We start from the raw sequence: 23,024 nt of genomic DNA on the forward strand, positions 1-23,024 counted from the left end.
CATCTCTCTCTGCATCAAAACATTTCACTTGACCTGGTTAAGAGCCTTGTCATAGGCACTTTAGTAAAAGCATACATTGTTTTTCTGATAAATGTGTGATAGATTATAGTGTGTGTGTGTGTGCACGCGCGCCTTTGTTTGTGTGTGTGTGTGTATGGAGCCACACCGCGTTTCCCTCACCATCGTCCAAACCCAGACACTGACGGATCTCACTCACACGGAACCAGGGCTAGGGTTTCAATGCTCTACAGGGAGCATGGCCGGGAAAACCCATTTGAGCGGTAACACCGGTGTGTGTATTCAGGCCTTGCTATCTGATTCAGGCTGAAAGTCCAGGGATGAAGAGATAGTTCAGAAAGTAGATATGGAAGCAACCTCCCTCTTGCTTTAACATCTTTGCATCCACATAACACACACACATACAAATGGTGTGTACAGCCATGCTGCACAGTGTGGTATTCTACATTCACTCCTGTACGACCCCTTTACACTAAGCTAGAGAAAGTTGAAAAACACCCCAAAGTGCACCTTGATCCATCTCGCGTCTACGGTGGGTAACGCTGTTTGAAGGAGGGGACTAGTTCACGTCAGACAGTGAGTAAGGATACTACTGCATCTCATCACCCCCTCAGAGGTGACCTCAGCACATTACCACCAGCGGAAGGACATGAGGGAGCGGTAGTCTTTTAGTGTTCCAATGACGATAGACCTACTAGATGTTTCCATTGATTGCATTGCTCAACATGGCAAATGTCAGGAGTTCACTGGGAGTTTAGAGAAAGGTTATCATTCTGAGCTCATAGTTCCTATGTCAGCTCCCCCTGTGACATCTGTAATAACAGAACACTGATGCAGTCTGTAGTGGAGGATTAAAACGCTCCGTCTTGGGGTAATTTATTTGGTCATAGTTCAAAGGGAGGAGGAGGGATGCGAGAGCCAATCAAAAGACACAGATAATGGAATAATACTCTCGTCAGTCTAACAGGTCTAGTGGGGAGCCAATGTAGTCTCCGCTCTCTCATCTGCACTCTCCTGAAAACACAGGATCGGGGAAAGCAATACAGTGGATTTGTGCACTGACAATGCGTTTTCGCCCTTCCAGTTCTTTCACATTGACTTAGCGTAGACAAGGAGAGGACACGCCACTCGAAGACTGCTGAGATGCACCCATTTTCAGTTGATATGAATGCAACAAAAACACGCACCTCTTTGATGGCAGACATCTTGACCGTTTCGTAGTAGTGCAAGGGTGCGTGAGGCATGTTCATGTCATAACCGAAGCCGGCCACCGCCACCTCATCACAGTTATGCAGCGCCATTGTTATGGCGACGGTCCCCAGGGTTGGAATGTTCTGGAGAAGGAAAAGCACAGAGGTGGCCATTAGTGGTGCACGGGTCAGCTGTTTGTTCACCTGCACCCGCCTGCAATCGTTAATAATCCATCTGCAAACGCCTGAATATGTGATGAAGTGAAAATCTAAATATAGTAAATATAGTCAGAAAAGGAGGAATGATTTTGTGACAGGGGATGCAGGATTTTCTTTGCCTTATTTAGATATGTTTCTGCTTAGAATTTCTGTCATTTGTTAGTCAAATTGTCTATAATTAAATACATGCAGCTTCTCTTCTGTCAGCATACATTGACCTAGAAAACTAAATAAACCCTTGCTCATCAGAATGTCATAAATTATAGAATGAACGCTTCAATCTAGTTCACATCAGTAAAGTAATGTCATCCCTGATTCTGTCGCGGACCAAAGACATTTAGGGACCGGGGAAAAAGAAAAATGGGAAACATTTTGAGTGCCAAATTTCCAAATGACATCAGTTTGACCAGTTGTAAGGAAATACAAAAGCTGTGAAAACGACCCAACATGTTTCTGATAGGATTTCAGTTCTGCTTGGTTGCATATTTGATGTATTTGTATTTATTATGGATCCCCATAAGCTGCTGCCAAGGCAGCAGGTACTCTTCCTGGGGTCCGGCAAAATTAAGGCAGTTATACAATTTTAAAAACATTCATTACAGAATTCACAACACACTAAGTGAGTGCCCTCAGGCCCATACTCCACTACCAAATATCTACAACACAAAATCCATGTGTACATGTGTTTAGTGCCTATGTTTGTGTTGCTTCACAGTCCTCGCTGTTTAATAAGGCGTACTTTTATCTGTTTTTTAAATCTGATTCTACTGCTTGCATCAGTTACCTGATTATGTGGAATGGAGTTCCATGTAGTCATGGCTCTATGTAGTACTGTGCGCCTCCCATAGTCTGGTCTGGACTTGGGGACTGTGAAGAGACCTCCGGTGGCATGTCTTGTGGGGTATGCATGGGTGTCTGTGTGCTGTGTGTTAGTCGTGTGTGCTAGCTGTGTGCTAGTCGTTTAAAAACAGACAGCTCTGTGATTTCAACATGTCAATAGCACTTACAGTAGTGATGAAGTCAATCTCTCCTCTACTTTGAGCCAGGAGAGATTGACATGCATATTATTAATGGTTTGCTCTCTGTGTACATCCAAGGGCTAGCTGTGCTGCCCTGTTCTGAGCCAATTGTAATTTTTGTAGCACCAGACCACACGACTGAACAGTAGTCCAGGTTCGACAAATCTAGAGCCTGTAGGACCTGCCTTGTTGATAGTGCTGTTAAGAAGGTAGAGAAGCACTTTATTAAGGACAGACTTCTCCCCATCTTAGCTACTGTTGTATGTTTAGACCATGACAGTTTACAATCCAGGGTTACTCCAAGCAGTTTAGTCACCTCAACTTGCTCAATTTCCACATTATTTATTAAAAGATTTAGTTGAGGTTTAGGGTTTAGTGAATCATTTGTCCCAAATACAATGCTTTTAGTTTTTAAAATATTTAGGACTAACTTATTCCTTGCCACCCATTCTGAAACTAACTGCAGCTCTTTGTTAAACGTTGCAGTCATTTCAGTTGCTGTAGTAGTTGACGTGTAGTGTTGAGTCATCCACATACATAGAAACACTGGCTTTACTCAAATGTCGTTAGTAAAGATTGAAAAAAGTAAGGAGCCTAGACAACTGCCCTGGGGAATTCCTGATTCTACCTGGATTATGTTGGAGAGGCTTCCATTAAAGAACACCCTCTGTGTTCTGTTAGACAGGTAACTCGTCATCCACAATATAGCACTGAAGTCTAACAGCCCCCCCAATCTTTTTTCTATTATCAATTTATTTCAGTGCTGTGCTTGTTGAATGTCCTTCCCCTATAAGCGTGCTGAAAGTCTGTTGTAAATTTGTTTACTGTAAAATAGCACTGTATCTGGTCAAACATAATTTTTTCCAAACTTTACCAAGGGTTGTTAACAGGCTGATAGGTCGCTATTTGAGCCAGTAAAGGGGGTTTACTATTCTTAGGTAGCATAATTACTTTTTCTTCCCTCCAGGCCTAAGGGCACACACTTTCCAGTAGGCTTAAATTGAAGATATGGCAAATAGGAGTGGCAATATTGTCCGCTATTATCCTCAGTAATTTTCCATCCAAGTTGTCAGACCTTCGTGGCTTGTCATTGTTGATAGACAATAATGTTATTTCATCTCTTCCACACTCACTTTACGGAATTCAAAATTACAATTGTCTTTCACAATTTAGTCAGACATACTTGGATGTGTAGTGTCAGCGTTTGTTGCTGGCATGTCATGCCCAAATTTGCTAATCTTGCCAATTAAAAAATTATTAAAGTAGTTGGCAATATCAGTCGGTTTTGTAATGAATGAGCCATCTGATTCAATGAATGATGGAGCTGAGTTCACCTTTTTCCCAAAATGTAATTGAAGGCGCTCCAAAGCTTTTTACCATCATTCTTTGTCATTTATCTTTGGTTCATAGTATAGTTTCTAATTTTAATTCAGTTGTGCAGCCAGATTTATTTACCATTCCTTTTGCCTCATCCCTCTCAACCATAATTTTCAATTCCTCATCCATCCACAGGGATTTAACAGTTGATAGTCATTTTCTGAATGGGTGCATGCTTATTAGTAACTGGGATAAGCAATTTCATAAAATGTGTCAAGTGCAACATCTGTTTTCTCCTCATTACACACCACGGATTATATACAAACACATTCTTTACATCAACAACATAGGAATCACTACAAAACTTATTGTATGACATTTTATACCACTATATTAGGCCCAGCCTTTGGAACTTTGGTTTTCCTAGATATGCCTACTATATTGTGATCACTATATCCGATGGATCTGCAGCATTAGTAAAGATGTGATCAATACATGTTGATGATTTCACTCCTGTGCTGTTTAACTACCCTGGTTGGTTGACTGATAACCTGAACCACTGGTTATAGTTTGAAGCTTTTTCTTGAGTGGGCAGCTTGATGAAAGCCAGAGGTTTTAATACTATCTGGTCCTCCTTTTCTATTTCTATTTTAAAATCTCCATTTCTTATTTAATTAAACTCAGGCATTGTCCTTTTTACCTTAGTGGATCGATGCTAACTTTTCTGCCTGTTCCAAAAATCGTTTGGTGATTGGCGTGTAGGCTATTTGGCTCGTGTAAAGTTAGGCCCTAAAGCTTAAGCACTAATGACCGATCGCCTAAAAAGAAAAACCTCAATGGAGCCTATAGATATAAATTGCACAAGAATTTATACATACAGTTTAAGTCGGGTAGCCTTCGGGTAGCCTTCCACAAGCTTCCCACAATAAGTTGGATGAATTTTGGCACATTCCTCCTGACAGAGCTGGTGTAACTGAGTCAGGTTTGTAGGCCTCCTTGCTCGCACATGCTTTTTCAGTTCTGCCCACACATTTTCTATAGGATTGAGGTCAGGGCTTTGTGATGGCCACGCCAATACTTTGTTGTCCTTAAGCCATTTTGCCACAACTTTGGAAGTATACTTGGGGTTATTGTCCATTTGGAAGACCCATTTGCGACCAAACTTTTACTTCCTGACTGATGTCTTGAGATGTTGCTTCAATATCCACATAATTTCCCTCCTCATGATGCCATCTATTTTGTGAAGTGCACTAGTCCCTCCTGCAGCAAAGCACCCCCACAACATGATGCTGCCACCCCTGTGCTTCACAGTTGGGATGGTATTCTTCAGCTTGCAAGCCTCCCCCTTTTTCCTCCAAACATAATGATCGTCATTATGGCCAAACAGTTCTATTTTTGTTTCATCAGACCAGAGGACATTTCTCCAAAAAGTACCATCTTTGTCCCCATGTGCAATTGCAAACCATAGTCTGTCGGTTTTGGAGCAGTGGCTTCTTCCTTGCTGAGCGGCCTTTCAGGTTATGTCGAAATAGGACTCGTTTTACTGTGGATATAGATACTTCTGTACCCTATTCCTCCAGCATCTTCACAAGGTGCTTTGCTGTTGTTCTGGAATTGATTTGCACTTTTCGCACCAAAGTACGTCCCTTTCTAGGAGACAGAACGCGTCGCCTTCCTGAGCGGTATGACGGCTGCGTGGTCCCATGGTGTTTATACTTGCATACTATTGTTTGTACAGATGAACGTGGTAACTTCAGGCGTTAACAAATTGCTCCCAAGGATGAACCAGACTTGTGGAGGTAAAAAAAAAAATTCTGAGGTTCTTTTTATTTTCCTATGATGTCAAGCATAGAGGCACCGAGTTTGAAGGTAGGCCTTGAAATACATCCACAGGTACACCTCCAATTGACTCCAATGATGTAAATTCGCATGTCAGAAACTTCTAAAGCCATGACATGTTCTGGAAATTTCCAAGCTGTTTAAAGGCACAGTCAACTTAGTGTATGTAAACTTCTGACTCACTGGAATTGTGATACAGTGAATTATAAGTGAAATAATCTGTCTGTAAACAATTGTTGGAAAAATTACTTGTGTCATGCACAAAGTAGATGTCCTAACCGACTGTCCAAAACTATAGTTTGTTAACAAGAAATTTGTGGAGTGGTTGAAAAACAAGTTTTAATGACTTCAACTGCATATACAGTGGGGGGAAAAAGTATTTGATCCCCTGCTGATTTTGTATGTTTGCCCACTTACAAAGAAATGATCAGTCTATAATTTTAATGGTAGGTTTATATGAACAGAAGAGACAGAATAACAAAAAAATTATCCAGAAAAACGCATGTCAAAAATGTTATAAAATTATTTGCATTTTAATGAGTGAAATAAATATTTGACCCCTCTGCAAAACATGACTTAGTACTTGGTGGCAAAACCCTTGTTGGCAATCACAGAGGTCAGATGTTTCTTGTAGTTGGCCACCAGGTTTGCACACATCTCAGGAGGGATTTTGTCCCACTCCTCTTTGCAGATCTTCTCCAAGTCATTAAGGATTCGAGGCTGACGTTTGGCAACTCGAACCTTCAGCTCCCTCCACAGATTTTTTATGGAATTAAGTTCTGGAGACCTTTTATATATATTTTTATTTATATTTTTTATTTTTATGTACTGTTTTTTCTTTATTCAACCCGGCCGCCACCCACACGGCCTTTATCCACACAATATTTCATGACCCTAAACCCACCCGCCCAGCGGATATAACTGTGGGGACTGTGGGTTATGAGTCGCCTAACTAGTGGTCATGTCACTTTTTTATAGTGTGTCGTATCTTATGTTGGGGTGCAATATAGGAAAAAAGCGTTATTAGAAGGTGAGATGAGAGTTTGTCGTCAACAAGCCAACACCCTTTCCACTAAGAACAGCAGGTAGTACAAGCAAGCATTGGAAATCAAATCATAACTGAAAATGCCTATATGAACCGTTGTATTCTCCATCTTCCTTTAAATCTGCAATCTTGTTCCTAGTCTGTGACTGGTCTGGCGCCACCCTCCTTTCCCACTCCCCGTTGCTCATAGGAGTTGTTAACTTGTCCTGCTCTGAACATGATCAACAATTTGCTTAAAGAGCCACCCCCCCAATGTCACAGTAGTTTGAGAGGACAGACCTCCACTTCCTCAGACCTCAAACTTCATCAGCTTGATTTGGAGCCCTAGGGCAGGTGTAGCTTAGGGTCCCCCCCTGCTGTGTGAGCCTGCAAACACACACAAGTACTAATCAGGGGCAAGAAAGGTGGGCATTTTAGGGGAATTATGTGTCAGGCTGCACCCTGCCTTGATCAGCATTGTTGTTTGGGACAGCCCCATCCCCCCCACCTACACACACACACACTGAGGGGGTACCAGGGCTCCCCACATGTTCCTGTAGACCAGGTGTTCAGGGCAGAAGGCTGTACATTTGTTGTACCCCTTCCCAACTCCCTAACCCCTTTTGCAGCCCACCTCCCTACCCCCGGCCTAACCCATCTCCCTTGCTCTCCTCTGTGGAACTTTAGCCTTTCAAGCTAGTCTGCTGTACAGTTCCTATCCTGGAGGGTGACAGCATCTGCTGGACTTTAACCTATCCCTTTGATCAGCCAGCCACGGTCCCAGTAAACCAGGTAAGTGGCCACGTTAAGACAATCAATTAATTGATTGATTAGTTACGTGCCAAGGAGGGATGAAAACCAGCAGACCTTGCGGCAGTCCAGAATCTACAGCCTCATCTGATGCCCCCCTCAAAAACAAAAATGAGAACAAAATGAATCTATGTGGAGGAGTTAAGGAGGTAATACGTCTGACGCTTCATTTTCCCTCCGTAAACAGTTCCTTTAAAAAAAAAAACATCTAGAGCAGGAGTCTGCCTGGAGCCTTGTCGCTCTTTAACTGCTCCTTTATGGCTCCGTGACAATCTATAATTATTCATTCATACTGCGGGATAATGCTACCGTACCTGTAGACTTGCAGTCATTGAGCTAACGCTAGTTAGCCTCGCAAATCAGCCAATAACTTCCTTCATACTGCACATCTGACTCTGGGTAAATAAAAGGGGTTAAAATGCCAGAATCTCACCGTATCCCCTTAACGGTTTAATTTCCTGTGATTGTATGGCAAGGTGCTGCGTTGCGGTGGTTGTCATAGGAACAGCGAATATACTGTTTGGGGCCTGAAGTGTGTCAAACACACTTTGGTTATGACCGCGCGGTCGGTCAACGGCCCCCGGCTGCCCGTGGAGCCGTTGTACCGTTTCGTCCCATGTGTGAGAGAGTGAAAGCAAGAATGCGACTGTCAGGGTGTGCCTGTGTGTATTCATGAACTTAAAAAAAAAGTGAGTAAGAGTCTATGCACTTTGTACTGCATGTGTGAATGCATGTCTGCATATGTGTTTGCGTGCAGACTGCAAACCGAGATGAATCTTAGACACCTGAATCCAGGTGACTGAAGAAATGTCATTTTCCGCAAACATAGCACCATACGTGTTTTTTCAGGACATTCTTCCCAGTTTAATATTTTCATTAAACAGGAGCGGGTTTCTGTTTGAGTGTCACTCACCCCTTTGCCCATGAGGCCGTTATTGAGCGGCAGGCCAATGAACTGGAAGGCAGCCTCCTGGATGAAGTAGGGGTTGAGGATGCGCATCTCTGTGGGCTCCCTGGGTACGTAGTGTGCCACAGACTTCCAGAAGCCCTCTGTACCCCGCTGAGAGGGGAAGAGAGATGGTGAGTTTCAGGAAAGACATTGAAAGTAAAAATGTTCATCAAATTTGTAATTTTGAGGGGTGTCAAAGGAGCACTTCTTAGTATGAGGTAGCCAGAGTTTCAAACACAAAGGGATTATCTTTTATAACATTGACATAGAACACAAAAGGTCACATCACCCAGAGAGGCCCACCTACAAACTCACTCCCTACACGGACTGAGAAAATGGCCCTGTGCCTCGGGGGTAACATGGAGGATGGCCAATCGACCATAATTACGACCACAGCAGCGCCCCCTCATCAGCTAGGAAGTGTTACAGGAAGTGAGCCAAATCACACCCTGACCTCAGCATGGGTTCCCGGGAGCACTCACACCCCTCTGGTACCTCCTACTCCAATCACCAGAGACCAGACCCGACTGGCTACACCACACCGGAGGTAGAATACTCCCAAATCTAAAGACACGTACTGGCCTGTTGTCTGACTTCATATGCTCCAGAATGCCAAAAACAGACTTTCGCGTATACTTCACTCAAGACAATGAAAGTTGGAGTTACACATGTGAATGTAAAGCCAGAATATAAGTAAGTAATTTTTCAGAAATATCTGCCAAATCCACAAAAATATTTAATAACATTAGCTAAGTAGCTATGGCTAGCTCTTGTACTCTGAAAACATCCCTCAGGCATCATGCCTGTACTGTGATGCGACACACACACACACACACACACACACACACACACACACACACATTAACAGTAGCATTCTGCCACAAACAGCACTGGTTGACTGACTAGCCTGCCTGTTTGCCTGACTGACTACCTTGCACACAATTCAAAGGGGTCGGCAGATGTAAATGGGAAACCTGTTCAAATATTCAGACGCCCGCCCTGCCGCCTTGATATTGGGGAGAATAATGGAAGAGGTGGTTAGATCGCGTGCTTTCAACCAGGGGCCTCCGAGCCCTCCGCAAGCCGTGGCAGGAAAACCTCATCTCTACTGTCAACACGCTGCTTGTGTTAGGGGATCTGTTTGGCAGAGGTGTAGCAGCAGTAAGTAATTTGTTTTACTGTGGAGAGCATGGTGCCGACTCAAATAGACGGTACACGTCACACACACACACACACACACACACACACACACACACACACAGAGACAAGAGTGTCATGTCTGAGTCAGACAAAGAAGTATTAAGAGAGTGCTGGAGAAAGGTACATCCAATTAGCAGGTAACAGTAGTGCTTTTCAATAAACACTGATAATTTCCAATAAAGCTACCTATAGCATCAAATGAGAGATATAGCCTATTTCTACAGGTTTCTGTATGTAATGAAGTTCTATCACTCAGAACCCAAAGAACTGTCTCTGAATGGGCCCCTGGGGGACAGGAAGTGATTTCCCCTGCGCTGTGACATGGGTCGGTGAGTCAGGAGATGGGCCGTTTGAACAGATAAAACAGGAAGCTGCAGAATGATCCTGTCCTACTCGCTCACACGCCATGCTAAACCTGAGTCAACCATACATATGCACATATGGATGTGCGAGCACAAACACACACATACACTATGGGGTGAGCAGACGTGTATGGCTTGTGTAGGGCGGTGACTGTGTTGGGTTGTGGTATAGCCTAAAGGAAATGGCTGTTCCCCCTTCTCTCGTGACAGGTTTATGGTTACATTGGTCTGGATTATTAGACTAAGTAACTGTCAAGTGAAAATATCCCTTTTAAAAGTTCATATTCTGTTAACTCATACCCAAAGAACGTTGTTGACTCACCCTATAGTGATATTTCCTGTCTAAGGGGAGAAAGAGAGAATGAACGTGGATCTCAAACAGGCGGTTTAACCTCTCTAGGGTAGGGGGCAGTATTTTCACATCCGGATAAAAAACGTACCCGATTTAATCTGGTTATTACTACTGCCCAGAAACTAGAATAAGCATATAATTGTTTGATTTGGATAGAAAACACCCTAAAGTTTCTAAAACTGTTTGAATGGTGTCTGTGAGTATAACATAACTCATATGGCAGGCCAAAACCTGAGAAGATTCTGTACAGGAAGTGCCCTCTCTGACCATTTCTTGGCCTTCTATACCCTCTTTATCGAATACAGAGGATCTCTGCTGTAACGTGACACTTTCTAAGGCTCCCATAGGCTCTGAGAAGGCGCCAGAACGTTGAATGATGACTTTGCAGTCCCAGGCTGAAAAACAGTAGCGCATTTGGATAGTGGTCGATCTGAGAACAATGAGACGGGTGCGCACGTGCACGTGAAGAGTCCATTTTAGATTTTGTCTTTGAACGAAAAAGACGTCTCCCGGTCGGAATATTATCGCTATTTTACGAGAAAAATCGCATAAAAATTGATTTTAAACAGCGTTTGACATGCTTCGAAGTACGGTAATGGAATATTTTGAAATTTTTTGTCATGACATGCGTTTGCGCATCACCGTTCGGATAGTGTCTTGAACGCAAGAACAAAACAGAGGATAACATAACTATGGATTATTTTTTAACCAAAACAACATTTGTGGATGAAGTAGAAGTCCTGGGAGTGCCTTCTGACGAAGAACAGCAAAGGTAATCCAATTTTTCTTATAGTAATTCTGAGTTTAGTGAACGCCAAACTTAGTGGGTGTCAAATTAGCTAGCCATGATGGCCGGGCTATCTACTCAGAATATTGCAAAATGTGCTTTCACCGAAAAGCTATTTTAAAATCTGACACCGCGATTGCATAAAGGAGTTCTGTATCTATAATTCTTAAAATAATTTATGTTTTTTGTGAACGTTTATCGTGAGTAATTTAGTAAATTCACCGGACGTCTTCGGTATGTTTGCTAGTTCTGAACGTCACATGCTAATGTAAAAAGCTGGTTTTTGATATAAATATGAACTTGATTGAACAAAACATGCATGTATTGTATAACATAATGTCCTAGGAGTGTCATCTGATGAAGATCATCAAAGGTTAGTGCTGCATTTAGCTGTGGTTTTGGTTTTTGTGACATTATATGCTAGCTTGAAAAATGGGTGTGTGATTATTTCTGGCTGGGTACTCTCCTGACATAATCTAATGTTTTGCTTTCGTTGTAAAGTTTTTGCATTTGAGGTATTTGTAATTCGCGCCACTCTATACCATTGGATATTGGTGAGGCGTTCCGCTAGTGGAACATCTGTCCCTAACAGGTTTTAACTGACTTGCCTAGTTAAATAAAAATATGAAAAATGTATAAGGAAAACTATCACTAATTAATTATACAGTGCCTTCAGAAATTATTCACACCTAGAATTTTTCGTTGTGTTACAGCCTTTATTTTAAATTGAATAAATCAAGATTTTGTGTCACTGGCCTACACACACACACACTCTCAAAGTGGAAGTAAGGTTTTTACAAATAATTTAAATGAAAAGCTGAAATGTCTTGAGTCAATAAGTATTTAACCCCTTTATGGCAAGCATAAATACGTTCAGGAGTGAAAATGTGCTTAACAAGTCACATAATAAGTTTCATGGACTCTGTGCAATAGTATTTAACATGATTTTTGAATGACTGGCTCTGTGCCCCACACATACAATTATCTGTAAGGTTCGTCGAGCAGAGTATTTCAAACACATATTCAACCACAAAGACCAGGGAGGTTTTCCAATGCCTCGCAAAGGGCACCTATTGGTAGATGGTCAAATACATTAAAAAGCAGGCATTGAATATCCCTTTGAGTATGGTGAAGTTATTCATTACACTTTGGATGGTGTATCAGCTCACCCAGTCACTACAAAGATACAGGTGTCCTTCCTAACTCAGTTGCCGGAGAGGAAGGAAACCGCTCAGGGATTTCACCATGAGGCTAATGTTGACTTTAAAACAATTACGGAGTTTAAATGGCTGTGATTGGAGAAAACTGAGGATGAATCAACAACATTGTAGTTACTCCACAATACTAACTTAATTGACAAAGAAAAGGAAGCCTGTACAGAATAAAAATATTACAAAACATGCAAGGCACTAAAGTAATACTGCAAAAATGTGGCAAGGCAATTCACTTTTTGTCCTGAATACAAAATGTTATGTTTCGGGCAAATCCAATATAACACATTAGGGAGTACCACTCTCCATATGTTCAAGCATAGTGGTGGCTGCATCATGTTATGGGTATGCTTGTAGTTGGTAAGGACTGGGGAGTTTTTCAGGATAAAAAAAATGACCAAGAAAGACTTACAGCTGTAACTGCTGCCAAAGGTGATTCTAACATGCATTGACTCAGGGGTTGAATACTTATCTAATAAAGAGTGTTTTATTTTTTATATTTTTTTATACAAATGTTAGAATTTGTCTTCAACTTCGACAGAGTATTTTGCGTAGATCGTTGACAAAAAATGAAATCCATTTTAATCCCACTTTGTAACAACAAAATGTGACTCACCACCTGGATTCGGTCTTATGTAGCAACATTTTAATATTTTTTTTTTTTACATTGGATAAAAGTAGAGACTCAGAGCTACAACATGGTATACAATACACTGCATTTGAGGAAACAATGGGAAAGTAATTCTGCTTTGAAAGTTGATCAACTTAAACTCACTTTTGAGAACAGTCTTTCAATGTTTTGGTACTACTATTGGAGAGCCCTCTTTGTCTACACCCATTCAGCATAGTTCACACACTCTTAAGCCTTAGCCCCACCCATCTCTTTAAGGGTTGATCCGAGCGTTCTGTACTAACTAGCCAGCTACTTCCAGACATTTAAGAGCGAGAGAACAGCTCACTGAACATTACTCGCCCTAGCAGAGCTGGTTAGGCTGTTATGTTATCCAGAATGTTGGTGACCGCAACTGTGCTGTCAGATTGTCCGTTCGTAAATGCAGAGCGTTACGCGTTCAGAGCGCACACTGGACGCTCTGGCCAATAAGTAGGGTTGATCCAAAAGCTCTGACCTCACAGCGACAGCCAAGCACCCAAGCTAACTGGCTAACATTGGCTAGCTAATTCCAGACACAATGAGAGAACACCCCACTCTGACCATTTTACTCACCCTAGTAGAGCTGGTTAGGCTGTTTTCATGTTATCCAGAGCGTTGGTGGCTGTAACTGTGCAGCTGGCAACAACTGAATTACGATTTGTTGCCGACAGTTACTGACACTGGACATATTCAACGGGTGTTGAGCGTTCAAAAATTAATCCGTTATTCATCAGTTCTCTGGCACACTAAGACAAGTATTTTGTTTATAAATGTAGCTAGATAGCTAGCTAGGTAAACAATGAATCCTAAAGCATGACGTAACGTCAGCCAGCCAGCCAGCTAATGTTAGCTAGCTAGCTAGCTAGCCAACAGTACACTTTAACTTGAAATTAAAATACTTTGTCAAAATTAGAAACACGTAACATCTAAAAATGTAGCTAGCTAGACTATCTTACCTGTGGTCTGAAATCGGAGTAGATAGCCAGAGTGAATTTACCAGCTAGTACGTCTTATCAACAGTTGCAGTGACATTCTATTGAAATGGATACTTGCATAGTGGAGTCTTTTGTTAAGACATGTAGCTAGCTAAACAATGGACCATGAATCTGCAGGTAGCTAACCAACCAGGTAATATGGCTATAACTAGTCAAGCAAATGTGTCTGATATATGAAGAATAAGATCATACACATAACTTTAGCTAGTGACCCAGCCAGCTAATGTTAGCTAGCTAACAGTACACTTGAAATGAAACCACTTTGTCAAAATTAGAAATGTGTAATATCTGAAAATGTAACAAGCTAGACTATCTTACCCGTATACATCATGGTTGAACGCCTCTCCTGTCTGATGCCATGCATGGTTGCCCTTTGAAGATAATCCAGACTTTGTAATCCAGACTGGTGTTTTCTCCATCTCCTTAGCTATCGTACTCAAATTCCACTGATTTCAAAATTCGATCATCCAGAAAGTGGAGTACACTTTAACTTGACATTAGGTTTATGCAGTTTCACTATGCGATACATTTTTTTTTTAAAGCCACGTTCAACACGATTACCTAGACATACTGACCAGTTCCAATAGACAGACGCGTGCTATATGGCAGAACAATCCAAATTCATCTCTCGGCATGTCCAGCCCACTCATTATCCCAGTCAATCATGGCTAGCGGGAAGGTTGCTCACTTTTTCTGTGGCTAAACCAACTAGGCTCGTAATTTAACAATTTTATTCGTATTTGCAGATGGCATACAAGTTTGGTATTAAAGGTACATGAAAGTTTACATGTTCGAGAAGGCATTTCTGCCCAAAAAACGCATTTTGATAAAAACATTTTTGACGTTCAAACACTCTCCTGTGAAGTCATGACTTCCGACATACGCCTAGTTTCCTGAATTGGGTCACGTACAAAAAGTCAAGGGGTATGAATACTATCTGAATGCACTGTAGGTCATATTTGATAGAAATCTGGAATCACTGCACAGTTACTTTAAGTGCGTGCACAAGGCTGTGTGCCCTGACGCCAGCACCTGTTATAACCGGCTTTAATTGGAGAGGCAATAGTTCGCATAGCGGGGAAAGAGAATGAGAGTGTGGTCAAAATTTCTCATCCAGACATGGGCTTCAGCTCTGGCCAAACTACCTCAGTTCCACCAGCGTTGACATTGGCTTACAGGGTGACCATATTTCAATGCCTAACAGTGGCTCATCAATGAGAGAACACAGACGTCGCCTCTTGGTCATATATTAAAGGTTGAAAAGGGGGAATGACTCAATAACCAGACATGGGACCTATGGGTGGGTCCCCGGTTAACTCAATAACCAGACATGGGAGCTATGGGTGGGTCCCCGGTTAACTCAATAACCAGACATGGGAGCTATGGGTGGGTCCCCGGTTAACTCAATAACCAGACATGGGACCTATGGGTGGGTCCCCGGTTAACTCAATAACCAGACATGGGAGCTATGGGTGGGTCACCGGTCACACAGTAATGAGACTTATAACAGGCCTGCTAGCCGAACATCCAGTGTTTAATTTCATCATACCGGAAAACGAAAGCAAATATGTTGTCACCCAGGGACCGACCCACAAAACAGAAAGACATGAACATCATTGTATTACATGGCCATCTAAGATGCTACACAGAATTGAATGAGTCCATACTACATGTTGTCATCTCAGTGAGATCAATGCTCACATTCCTATTCTACAGCCACAAATGTCCTCATTGTGGTGTTTGTGCCAGGGTGTGATTTTTCCCATTCAAGCCTCTGGTTATTTCAAAATCTTCCACATTCCCCAGCTGTCTTCTCTGGTTGGCACGAGGCCAGAACTCCCACCAGCATTCCAGTTTGGGAATTTCAACTTTGCGGAGAGAAAGGGGAACCTGATTGATCATTGAGCCCGTAAGCGATACGAGAGAGTCAGGCTAACGACCGCCTGCTTTCTTCCCTCGTGGCGGGATGTGTAACTGAGCCGACACAAAACCCAGCGGGTGAGTAAGGCTTCTTGGCCGAGTCGCCCTCCTCCTGCACCAGTCAATGGATGTCACTCCTGCCGGTGACCCTCTAAACTAGCCCCGCAGTGTGCCAGCCCAATGTTAAATCACTCTATAAACGTCACACAGCAAGAGGGTAGTCATCCTCTCTCGCTCTCTCTCACCTATTATTTTTATTTATTTTAGTCATTTAGCAGACACTCTTATCCAGAGCGACTTACAGTAGTGAATGCATACATTTCATTTCATGCATTTTTTTTTTTGTACTGGCCCGCCGTGGGAATCGAACCCACAACACTGGCGTTGCACACACCATGCTGGCATTGCAAACACCATGCTCTATCAACTGAGCCACAGGGAAGACACCTCACTATTTCCTTCACTTACTTTCTTGGCCTCTTCCCTCAGTCTAGCCTCTGACTCAATCTCTAAATCTTCTCTTCAACACTCAACACGGCATAAAAAAAACAAAGGCCGCTTGGTTTAACAAATCTGAGTTACATAACAAATAGATGATATGAAATTACTTTCCAAAAGGCATCTGCTCTAACTGCCTAACAGTTCAACAACAATCAAAAAACAGGTGTAAGACTAGGTAAGGTAAACACTTTTCCCATGATGAGAAACAGGCGTCTGTGGAAAACAGAATGTGTATGGATGGTAAACACCATTGACCCGGAGGAGATCATTTTATAAAATGGGAGCATTTCTGGGAAAGTATGTTGAGTAGACCTAACAAATCATATCAAAATGTCAAGTGGTGTGTTTTTTAACTGGAGACTAACTATTTCTGTTGATCACCATCAAAGGAATGGCTGGATACGGTTTGTGGCTTTCCACAAATAGTCTGATACTTGAAAAACATTCATTGGCAGTCTGGCAAATCAACCTATGTGAGTGCTCTACAACAGAGCCTCTGGTAAGTGGCTCTGTCTAGTCGTTCCCAAGTCATAAGAAAATACAGATCAACCTACACAAGAGTCAAGGGCAGGATTAAAGCAAGACAATGCCAGGCCGGGGAAGAATAGAGCTGTGTACCAAGAAGGGAGGGAAATCGATCTGAATAGGAAAAATTCTTGCAACCAACAGTCTGATGAAAGTGGTGCTCAAGGACAGTCGTATTGAAAAGACTGAATGTCACTTAACACAAAATCCAAAACCCCCAAGAAGATTTCTAAATCCCTCGCTGGAAAAAGTTGCGGCGGAACATAGTCTTCCATATACTTCAGGTGTTTAGATGCTTATCTCAAAAGGTTTGTACATTCCTGACCGATGTGTAATCGCAGCGATAACACTTTCAACCTCTACGGCCCACACATCCCTCTACAACGTGGCCAAAAGTATGTGGACATGCCTTTAAACGAGATGATTCTGCTATTTCAGCCACACGTCTAGGAGTAACAACGGCTCAGCTGCGAAGTGGTTGGCCCACACAAGCTTACAGAACGGGGCCGCCGAGTGCGGAAGAGTGTAAAAATACTCGGTCGCAACACTTACCTAGCACACACACACACACAGTTTCCTGCCTGTCTAATGTGCACGTACACATAACACAATGATATAACATACTGTGCATTTCGAGTGGAGGCTGCTGAGGGGAGATCGGCTCATAATGCCCGGAACGGAGCTAATGGAATGGCAGCAAACACCTGGAAACCATGTTTGATGTATTTGATAGCACTCCACTAAAGTCATTACCACGAGCCTGTTCTCCCCAATTAAGGGGCCACCAACCTCCTGTGGTGCATTCACTCCATAGATGTACAATTGAAGTGATGAAGAGAAGCCACTCAAGTTAAGCTCTGCTCCTCAATGGGAAGGAGGCGGCCTCAGTAAAACACCCTGGAGATGTCTAGCCTCTACGGCTTCCTGTTTGCATTTCAGTTCATGTATAGCCGAGGTAGATAAACCTCTGGAACCCACGCTGTTAAAGTAAAATTAGCTATTTTTACACTGTGCATGTTCTAGTTCACAACCATTGCTTGAGGGACCGAATGAGAGGGGGAGATCATGGAGAAAAGGCTAAAGGGCGAGAGAGGGAAAGAAGGGCAAGCAAGCGAGTTGAACAGCTCACACCTGCAGGCCATACACAGATGGTCATAAGGCCCTTCTATGCAAATAAAAACAAAACAAGCTTCACCCTGCGCCCAGCCACAAGCAGCTAGGCGAGACCTTGGACCAAGCTGGAAAGGGTAAGAGCACACCAGAGAGATGGACACTGACTCCCTGTCCAAAAACAACCCCATACCCCCTCCCAGTAGGCTACTCTTTAGATGTTCTGAAGGTCTGGAAGGACCCGATACACTGTAGATGTCCTGTAAGCAATAGGCGCTGGGCTTCCAATGGGCTTAGGAACGTTTCTGCCTTTTTGCTTGCACCATTCAGGTTCCTTCCGATCTGCTATCACTGAAGGGGTAGTCGTCAGGACTTGTTTATGGACCAGGCTAGAGCAGGTCACAGGAATGTACTACTAAGTGTAACTAAAGGTCTAAATAGCAGCACCAAGCTACAAACAAACCCAATTAAGGTTGTCTGGAGGTCATTAGCGCTGTGTACATGTTTAACTCAGAGTTTACGAGGTTCACAGTGTCTCATCACAATGTCCCACGGAGGAGGAACTTGAGAAAGAAATATGAAGGGGGGGAAGAAAGTTTTTGAAGGGCTCTTGCCACGAGAAAACCAGGTTGGCCAGACAGACCAAGGTTCCAGTTACCAAAGATCCAAAACAACCCAAACTCTATGAGGTACATAGATTCTTTCTTCCTTTGTTCAGGAGAAATCTGAAGCATTTGCCAATTTGCTTTTCTTGACACGCACTACGACCTCTGCCCTCTCTGGGGGTCACGTCAGTTTCCCTTCTCCCGGTCGTGCCGGGGTTATCCGGTGTGTGAAACCCATGCCTTCGCACTCCCATGACGGCAAACAGGGAAAACAATGGTAACACTTAACAGCATTCCGAGCCAAAGGAGGACTTGCGTGAACTATGTGGCCTCAGAGCGGTTTAGAGGGTGTCTTTAGACAACCCTTGTTCCACTGGCAGAGTCTGGAGCCGTTTACTTACAGCAAATAGACTACAGCAGACCTACAGCATGGTTCTCATAGCAGTTAAATTAGTACTTTAGCAAATTATCAAAATAATATTCAGTCTTCTCAATAACCCAGTCTTCTGTCAAAACCAGGGAATTAAGAGCTAGCCTACATCTGAAGGTGTATCAAAAGTTAGCAGGCTAAATTACTGATTCTGCTTTGTTTATAATAATCTGGATTTGACTTCTTGCATATACACAGATACTGCTTGGCTAATGTTCTTAATCCTTGTTTACTGGTAGGTAAATGTTTCTGTATAGTGTTTTTTCCACATTTTCTTGTTACAAAGTGGGATTAAAATTGATTTAATTGACAAAATACTCTGACAAAATGGTAGAACTTTTTAAACATGTATTAAAAATATATATATATTTTTAATAACAATAAATCTTGATTAGATAAGTAAGTATTCAACATGTTAGAATCACCTTTGGCAGCTATTACAGATGTGAGACTTTCTGGGTAAATCAGAGCTTTGTACACCTGGATTGTACAATAGTTGCACATTATTATAAAAAAAAAAAATCTTCTAGCTATGTCAAATTGGTTGTTGAGCATTGCCAGCCATTTTCAAGTCTTGCCATAGATTTTCAAGCCGATTTAAGTCAAAACTGTAACTAGGCCACTCAGGAACATTCAATGTCATCTTGGTAAGCAACTTCAGTGTATAGGTTATTGCCCCGCTGAAAGGTGAATTTGTCTCCCAGTGTCTCTAGGAAAACATGATGCAGCCATCACTATGCTTAAAAATATGAATTGGTACGCAGTGATGTGTTGGATTTTCCCCAAACATAACTCTTTGTACTGAGGACATAAAGTTCCTATCTTTGCCACATTTTTTGCAGTTTTACATTAGTAACTTATTGCAAACTGGACGCATGTTTTGGAATATGTTTATTCTGTACAGGCTTACTTCTATTCACTCTGTCAATTAAGTTAGTATGGTGGCTACAATGTTATCGCTCAATCCTCAGTGTTCTCCTATCACAGCCATTAAACTCTAAACTGTTGTAAAGTCACCATTGGCCTCTGAAATCCCTCAGCGGTTTCGCTCCTCTCTGGCAACAAAGTTAGGAAGGACGCCTGTACTGTGTTTTTGTCGTGACTGGGTGCAGTGTTGGAAAAGGTACCCAATTGTCTTACTTGTGTTACAGTACAAATATCTTAATAGAAAACTACTCAAGTAAAAGTCATACAGTAAAATTATACTTGAGTAAAAGTTTTAAAAAAAAGGTTTTAAATATACTTAAGCATCAAAAAGTACATTTTTTAATTTCTTATATTAAGCAAAACATTTTGTTTTTAAAATTTTATTTACCAATAGCCAGTTGCACACTCCAACACCAGACATCACTTACAAATGAAGCATGTGTGTTTAGTGAGTCCGCCACATCAGAGGCAGTAGGGATGACCAGGGGTGTTCTCGTGATAAGTTCTTGAATTGGACCATTTTCCTGTCCTGCTAAGCATTCAAAATTAGTACTTATGGGTGTCAGGGAAAATGTATGGAGTAAAAAGTATATTTGCTTATTTAGGAATGTAGAGTTGTAAGAGTTGTCAAAAATATAAAATAGTAAAGTACAGATACCCTAAAAAACAACTTTAGTACATTCAAGTATTCACACTGACTGGGTGTATTGATACACCATCCAAAGAGTAATTAATAACTTCACCATGCTCAAAGAGATATTCAATGTCTACTTTTTTCCCCCACCCATCTACCAATAAGTTTAGATTATATTCGGATCCCCATTAGCCAACGCCAATGGCGACAGCTAGTCTTACTGAGTTCAAACACAGCGAATTATACGTTAGACAAAATACTTTACAATTTACAAACATTTAAAAACATAAATATGCAATGTGCGTGCGTCTATCAGTTACACATACATGTCAGTACATATACATAACTAGGTGGCCTTTGTGAGGCATTGGAAAACCTCCCTTGTCTTTGTGGTTGAATCTGTGCTTGAAATTAACTGCTCGACTGAGGGACCTTACAGATAATTGTATGTGTGGGGTACAGAGATGAGGTAGTCATTCAAAAATCATGTTTAACAATATTACTGCAAACTGAGTCCATGCAACTGAAAATGTTGACTTCAAAATTAAATTGGGCTTGCCATAAAGGGGTTTGATACTTTTTGATTAAAGATATTTCAGATTTTCATAAGGAATTAAGTAATTTAACAATTTCAAAAAACATAATTCCACAGACACTATGGGTTTTAAATGTAGGTTGTAACAACAGGCTGTAAATGTGGGAAAAGTCAAGGGGTGTGAATACTTGCTGAAGGCACTATGTATGCATGCAAACATCTATACAGATGTCTCACTGATCGTGAGAAAGACTATCTGTCCCAGTTTCAGACTACGCGCATCTCTAGCTGTACTGCACAATCTATAAAGTACGACAGGCTCTCTCTAAACCTGCTAAGAATAAGCCGAGGTAAAACTCCCTAGAATGGAAGAAACCTTTCAAGTAGCGAAACTGTCTTAGAGACCAAACTCTGCCTTTCAACTGGATCTGGGGACGGATTTCCACCCGTGGCTGTCCCCTTTACTGTGTGTTGCTGTTTTTAGAGTATAAACACTATTCATAGTTGTCCATTTTAGCCATTCCTTTAAGATCCACAGTTCATTCTGAGCACTGAAATGGTTATTGGTTGCAAACACATATTTAGCAGATGTTATTGCGAGTGTAGTGAAATGATTGTGTTCCTAGCTCCAACAGTGCAGTAATGTATAACAACACACAACAAAACACATGAATGTAAAAGTAAAAAGAATGGAATTAAGAAATATCTAAATATTAGGATGAGCCATGTCGGAGTATGAATGCATGCATGTATGACCAAAAGTATGTGGACATCCTTTCAAATGAGTGGATTTGGCTATTTCTGCCACACCCATTGCTGACAGGTGTATAAGATTGAGCACACAGCCATGCAATCTCCATAGACAAACACTTGCAGTAGAATGGCCCATACTGACGAGCTCAGTGACTTTCAACGTGGTTCCGTCATAAGATGCCACCTTTCCAACAAGTCAGTCGATTCATATTTATGCCCTGCTAGAGCTACCCCGGTAAACTTGAAGTTCTGTTATTGTGAAGAGGAAACTTCTAGGTGTAACAATGGCTCAGCCGTGAAGTGGTAGGCCACACAAGCTCACAGAACGGGACCGCCAGGTGCTGAAGCACATAAAAATTGTCTGTCCTCGGTTGCAACACTCTACAGAGTTCCAAACTGCCTCTGGAAGCAATTTCAGCACAAGAACTGTTCGTCGAGAGCTTCACGAAATGGGATTCCATGGAGTGATGAATCCCGCTTCACAGTCTGGCAGTCCGACGGGCGAATCTGGGTTTGGCGGATGTCAGGAGAACGCTACCTGCCTGAAAGCATTGGTGCCAACTGTGAAGTTTGGTGGAGGAGGAATAATGGTTCGGGCTAGGGCCCTTACTTCCAGTGAAGGGAAATCTTAACGCTATAGCATACAATGTCATTCAACGATTCTGTGCTTCTTACTTTGTGGCAAGAGTTTGGGGAAGACCCTTTCCTGTTTCAGCATGACAATGCCCCCATGCACAAAGCGAGGTCTATACAGAAATGGTTTGTCGAGATCGGAGTGGAAGAACTTAACTGGCCTGCAGAGCCCTCACCTCAACACCATCAAAAACTTTTGGGATGAATTATAACGCCGATTGTGAGCCAGGCCTAATCGCCCAACATCAGTGCCCGACCTCACTTATGCTGGTGGCTGAATGGAAGGAAGTCGTTACAGCCTTATTCTAAAATGAATTAAATAAAAGTTCCTCATCAATCTAAACACAATACCCCATAATGACAAAGTGAAAACAGGTTTTTAGATTTTTTTGCAAATGTATTATAAATAAAAAACAGAAATACCTTATTTACATAAGTGTTCTAATGAAGGGAAGGATAAAGCTGATATTATATATTTTTTTTTTAACAAGCACTGAATATCTGCTG

At 42.0% G+C, this 23,024-nt stretch overlaps 1 protein-coding gene across 7 annotated transcripts in view; it reads right to left on the bottom strand.

Annotated features, from left to right (window-relative positions):
• LOC106568968 (CMP-N-acetylneuraminate-beta-1,4-galactoside alpha-2,3-sialyltransferase) overlaps positions 1 to 23,024 on the bottom strand; it is a 101,431-nt gene that overhangs the window by 20,611 nt on the left and 57,796 nt on the right. For 6 of the 7 annotated variants that reach the window (XM_082960739.1, XM_045693901.2, XM_045693904.2 and 3 more), the window contains 2 exons: positions 8,350 to 8,496; positions 1,206 to 1,352 (listed from right to left, as the gene is read on the bottom strand). In XM_082960739.1, coding sequence (XP_082816865.1) covers positions 1,206 to 1,352; positions 8,350 to 8,496 — 294 coding nt within the window. Of the gene's footprint in view, positions 1 to 1,205; positions 1,353 to 6,503; positions 7,014 to 8,349; positions 8,497 to 23,024 lie in introns of those variants that run through there. The other variant, XM_082960741.1, reaches the window with a different exon arrangement.

The sequence above is a fragment of the Salmo salar genome, chromosome 14, assembly GCF_965601325.2.
Source record: "Salmo salar chromosome 14, fSalSal1, whole genome shotgun sequence".
Classification (NCBI taxonomy): Eukaryota; Metazoa; Chordata; class Actinopteri; order Salmoniformes; family Salmonidae; genus Salmo; species Salmo salar.